Below are 5,581 nucleotides of genomic sequence, written 5' to 3'. Positions count from 1 at the left end.
CCCACGGCAACAGCCAAGCGGGAATGCTCAGGATGCTCTCCCAGGACGCTGCGTTTAAAGCTTTTGCTGAGTGCAGGACAGGGCAGAGAGCTTTCTGCTGTGCTGACACAGGACATCAGAGCATCCCCAGGACACCGGGATGTTCCTTCAGCCTTTGATGCTCAGCTTTTGACACTGTCAGTCCGAACCCGGGGTTGTGAAGGCTGGGGGAGGATTTGCTTTCAGTTCTGACTACAAACGGGCCGGGGAGGTGAGCGCCGCTGCCCACATCCCCCKTGCTGTCTGAGGGGACACAAACTGCGAAAAAAAACCCCTTCCATCTCCCTGGGTCCCCTTCCCCCCGCCCAGCTGGGGCTCCCCTCACCTGCAGCACAYTTGGGGCCGGTTTTTCCCGGGGGGCACAGGCAGCGCCCCGTGGCCGGGTCGCAGGGGACACCGCTGGGACAGTCACAGAGCCGCTCGCAGCCCTCGCCGAACGTGCCTTCCTTGCAGCCTGTGAGAGAGGAGGGATACAGCTCCTGCACCGCCTGCCCGGCCCTCGGGACACCCGGAGGGGACAGAGGATGGGCGGTACCTGTGTGACAGCGCTCGCCCCGCAGCCCGGGGGGACAGCGGCAGCGCCCGGTGACGGGGTCACAACCGGCTCCGTGCTCGCAGTCACAGCGCTCCCGGCAGCCCGCTCCGTGGAAACCAGGGGGACAGCCTGACACGGGAAAAGCGCTTTAGAGAGCGGCGGGGATGGAACTCGGGCTGAGCTGCAGCAGCGCCTCGGTCAGCCCAGCAGAGAGAAGCAGCGAGCCTTTCTGCAGGGGATGCGCCTCGGCATCCGAGTCGCGGTGGCAGAGCACCGCGTTCAACTCTAGAGCAGCTCCAGAGCACTGAGTTCAGCTCCAGAGCACCGCGTTCAACTCTAGAGCAGCTCCCGAGCACTGAGTTCAGCTCCAGAGCACTGAGTTCAGCTCCAGAGCACCAAGGTCTGCTCCAGAGTACTGAGTTCAGCTCCAGAGCATCGAGTTCAGCTCCAGAACACCACATTTAGCTCCAGAGTACTGAGTTCAGCTCCAGAGTACTGAGTTCAGCTCCAGAGCGCCAAATTCAGCTCCAGAGCACTGCGTCCAACTCTAGAACACCGAGTTCAGCCCCAAAGCACCACATTTACCTCCAGAGCACCGCGTTCAGCTCCAGAGCACCGCGTCCAACTCTAGAGCAGCTCCAGAGCACCACATTCAACTTCCGAGCACCGAGTTCAGCTCCAGAGCATTGCGTTCAGCTCTCGATCATCACATTCAGCTCCAGAACACCGCGTCCAACTCTAGAACACCGAGTTCAGCTCCAAAGCACCGAGTTCAGCTCCAGAGCACCACATTCAACTCCCGAGCATTGAGTTCAATGCATCTGCTCGGTACCCAGCACCTCCGGGCAGTGGGGACGGTGCCCAGCCGCCTTGGGAGGGCACCGCTGTGACCGTGGGCTCAYGCAGAGATCAGAAATCCCCTCTGCTCGCTGTGAACCGCTGGAAGCGAGAGAGCCACTGTGTGTGCCACTGAAGGTCACACTGACTGTCACACCCGTGTCCTGCGCTCCTGCCCCCCCGGGTGACTTTTACAGATCCCCCCCGCCCCACCGAGGGTGTCCCCRCCGCCACCACTCACTGTGCTCGCACAGGGGTCCGTAGTGGCCAGGGGGACAGTGACAGRTGCCCGTGGCCGGCTCGCAGGTGGCGTTGTGCAGGCAGGAGCAGCTCAGCTGGCAGCCGGCACCGTACCTTCCCGGAGGGCATTCTGCGGGCGAGAGGAGAGGCAGAGCTGCTCAGCAGCCAGGCAGGGCTGGCACAGGGGGGACAGCACAGACTGGACCCAGTTTGGGAGTTCCACAGCTCCTGGGTCGGTGCAGGACGATCCACCCGGGCCAGGTTTACCTGATTCACAAGGTTTACCTGATTCACAAGGTTTATACCTGATTGGCAGGATTTCCCCGTCCAGCCCGGTGCACACGAGCAGGAGCCATCGGCCGGGTCACAGATTCCCCCGTTGAGGCAGGAGCAGCTCTGCAGGCAGCCCACCCCATAGCGCTGCTTCCCACACCCTGCAAGGAGAGGCAGCGGTGGTGGGGACACGGACCAAGAGCAAAGATGTCAGGGCTGGGAAATCATTTCCTGCTCAGGATCTTTTCCAGCCCACTGCCAGAAAAACTGTTGCTTTGAACAGCCAGTTTTTAATGACACAGACATGGTTTAGGGGATAAAAGAGTTTTACCTCGGTATTTGGGATCCCAGGTGCACAATTTGATGGCAGAATGCACACCCGTGTACAGCACGGGTACAAGTTTTATAGATTTCAGGAATTAGCATATCTATCTAGGATTCCCCAATAAGAAACTTCACAAATGCAGTGATGTCCCCCTATTCTAATGAATCCCCCCCAGATGAGGTCAGAGCCCAGTTTACACAAGATGTTCTGGACAGAAGGCTTCACCCAAGGCTGAGCTCGGGTTTAAGATAGCACAGAGCACTCTGACTCCTTCCTGAGGGGGTTTGGTCTCTCTGCCCAGCAGAATTCCTAAACTAAGCTGGAATATCAGGCTGCAGCAATTATAAATATGCAGGGTAAGGAGTACAGGGGATGCACAGAGGGTACAGAAAGTGTAAAAAGGAAAAGCAAAATCATCAGGCATCATTCCCCCCCTTTTTAGAGACCAAAAAGACTCCACTTGTCTAGTCTCTACACTACATTAACTACAACTACAACTATCAGAGATACTTCTTTTACTCAGGCCCAGTCTGGTAACCATGAAAAATATGGTCAAATTTGCAGGTGGTAATTTTGGAAACTCCTTCATGTAGAATTTGAGTCCCTTCCCAATTTTCATACCAATCAATGACCAGTTACCATCTAGAGGAGATAATTGGGTACAGATCCAGCAATTGCTCCTGTCAAAAGCTCTGGATACATTTTGAACCATCACAATGCAATTAATGGCCCTGATTTATGGTTACCAGTTGTGCAGAAAGTCCCAATTCCCAGGTTTGGCACTTGCCTTGCTCACAGGTGGGGCCAGCTCTGCCTGCAGGGCACACACAGTCTCCAGTGACGGGGTCACAGGGAGCACCAGCCCCGCAGGAGCACAGCCCTGCACAGTCCTGGCCATAGCGGCCAGCGGGACATCCTGGAGAGAGAAAAACCTCGGTTAGACCAAAACAGGGCTGGGCAGGTGAGAGATGGGAGAGGGAAAGCTTTGTGCAGCAACAGAGAAGCAGAAGGTGCCTCCAGCCAGAGANTACAAGTTTTATAGATTTCAGGAATTAGCATATCTATCTAGGATTCCCCAATAAGAAACTTAACAAATGCAGTAATGTCCCCCTATTCTAATGAATTGCCCCTGGCTGAGGCCAGAGCCCAGTTTACACAGGATGTTCCAGAGAGAAGGCTTCACCCAAGGCTGAGCTCGGGTTTAAGATAGCACAGAGCACACTGACCCCTTTCTGAGGGGGTTTGGTCTCTCTGCCCAGCAAAACTCCTAAACTAAGCTGGAATATCAGGCTGCAGGGATTATAAACATGCAGGGTAAGGGGTACAGGCGGATGCATAGAGGATACAGAAAGTGTAAAAAGGAAAAGCAAACTCATCAGGCATCATTCCCCCCCTTTTTAGAGGCTAACAAGACTCCACTTGTCTCTACACTACATTAACTACAACTACAACTATCAGAGATACTTCTTTTACTCAGGGCCAGTCTGGTAACCATGAAAAATACGGGCAAATTTTCAGGTGGTAATTTTGGAAACTACTTCATGTAGAATTTGAGTCCCTTCCCAATTTTCATACCAATCAATGACCAGTTACCATCTAGAGGAGATACTTGGGTACAGATCCAGCAATTGCTCCTGTCAAGAGCTCTGGATATATTTTGGACCATCACAATGCAATTAATGGGCCTGATTTATGGTTACCAGTTGGGCAGAAAGTCCCAATTCCCAGGTTTGGCACTTGCCTTGCTCACAGGTGGGGCCAGCTCTGCCTGCAGGGCACACACAGTCTCCAGTGACGGGGTCACAGGGAGCACCAGCCCCGCAGGAGCACAGCCCTGCACAGTCCTGGCCATAGCGGCCAGCGGGACATCCTGGAGAGAGAAAAACCTCGGTTAGACCAAAACAGGGCTGGGCAGGTGAGAGATGGGAGAGGGAAAGCTTTGTGCAGCARCAGAGAAGCAGAAGGTGCCTCCAGCCAGAGAAWCATGGGATGGTTTGSGTTGGAAGAGACCTTAAAAACCATCTGGTTCCAACACCCTGCCATGGCCAGGGCACCTTCCACTAGGCCAGGTTGTTCCAAGCCCTGCCCAGCTGTGGCCATGTACAGAAATACAGCAAGCACATATCAGAAGAAATCATTTTATCACAAAATAAACTGAGCAGGAAAATATTTCCGYGGCTAAGGCAGACAGCAAACACGAGCTGATCTGCATCTCCCACCCCTCATCGAGGCTGCCATGCTTTCCCAGCCCTGTGGCCGAGCTGGCACTCACCCATGGCACAGTCAGCGCCGATGAAACCCGCCGGGCAGTGGCACATCCCCGTGGTGGGGTCACACCGGCCCCCGTTCTTGCACTGGCACTGCCTCTCGCAGTCACGGCCGTACCASCCCGGGGAGCACTCTGAGGGGATGAAAAACAGCAGCCTCAGCGGCTAAAAATATCAGAACAAGGGGCAGACATCCTGGGAAAATCCACCAGGTGGGTTTGCATGGGTGTTTCACTGCAGAGGAGGCAGAGAGCTCTGCTGGGAGTGGGGCTGTGCCAGGCTGGCACCATCCATGGGGTTTTGGGAGTGGGGCTGTGCCAGGCTGGCACCATCCATGGGGTTCTGGAGTGGGGCTGTGCCAGGCTGGCACCATCTTTGGGGTTTTGGGAGCAGGGCTGTGCCAGGTGGCACCATCTGTAGGGTTCTGGAGTGGGGCTGTGCCAGGTGGCACCATCTGCAGGGTTCTGGGAGCGGGGCTGTGCCAGGCTGGCACTATCCATGGGGTTCTGGAGCAGGACTATGCCAGGCTGGCACCAGCTATGGGGTTTTGGGATGGGGCTGTGCCAGGCTGGCACCATCCATGGGGCTCTGATCCATTCTGTCACACAGAGCAGCCCCAAAGCACCCAGACCTCACCCCGCTGCAGCAGCTCACACACACATCCCTCACTGCAGAAGGATTTCAGGATGGGACAGCCTGCAAAGGGGAGGCAGTGGGGACCAGAGCAGGACTCACCCAGCTGGCAGGTGGCACCGTGGAAGCCAGGGGGACAGACACAAGCACCCGTGACAGGGTGACATTCCTGGGTGGCTCCGGCACACTGGCAGATGTGAGCGCAGCCCTCRCCAAAGGTCCCTGGCAGGCAGGCTGTGAGGAGACAGAGCACCAAGGTGGYTCAGGAGCCATCCCACCCCTCCATTAAAGGTTTTTTTCCCCTCCTTTTTATTTTTAGCCAGGGTTTAGAAAGCTTTTTAAATTTTTTTTTTTTTTTTTCCACCCTTTTTTTTTTTTTTTTTTCCATTAAAGGTTTTTTTCCCCTCCTTTTTATTTTTAGCCAGGGTTTAG

General features: G+C 55.3%; 1 protein-coding gene across 1 annotated transcript in view; it reads right to left on the bottom strand.

Moving 5' to 3' along the window:
- Window positions 1-5,581, bottom strand: part of MEGF6 (multiple EGF like domains 6) — an 80,838-nt gene that overhangs the window by 1,342 nt on the left and 73,915 nt on the right. The window contains exons 29-35 of the mRNA XM_057382482.1: window positions 5,252-5,383; window positions 4,522-4,650; window positions 3,991-4,119; window positions 1,957-2,085; window positions 1,653-1,781; window positions 575-703; window positions 365-493 (exon numbers count right to left, since the gene is read on the bottom strand). Of these exons, the coding sequence (XP_057238465.1) occupies window positions 365-493; window positions 575-703; window positions 1,653-1,781; window positions 1,957-2,085; window positions 3,991-4,119; window positions 4,522-4,650; window positions 5,252-5,383 (906 nt within the window). The remainder of the gene's footprint in view (window positions 1-364; window positions 494-574; window positions 704-1,652; window positions 1,782-1,956; window positions 2,086-3,990; window positions 4,120-4,521; window positions 4,651-5,251; window positions 5,384-5,581) is intronic.

The sequence above is a fragment of the Malurus melanocephalus genome, unplaced genomic scaffold (genome assembly GCF_030028575.1).
Source record: "Malurus melanocephalus ecotype Western Australia unplaced genomic scaffold, MMel_1.1 scaffold_569, whole genome shotgun sequence".
Taxonomy (NCBI): domain Eukaryota; kingdom Metazoa; phylum Chordata; class Aves; order Passeriformes; family Maluridae; genus Malurus; species Malurus melanocephalus.
Note: the sequence above shows the minus strand (reverse complement) of the source record. Positions and strands in the feature narration are given on the sequence as shown.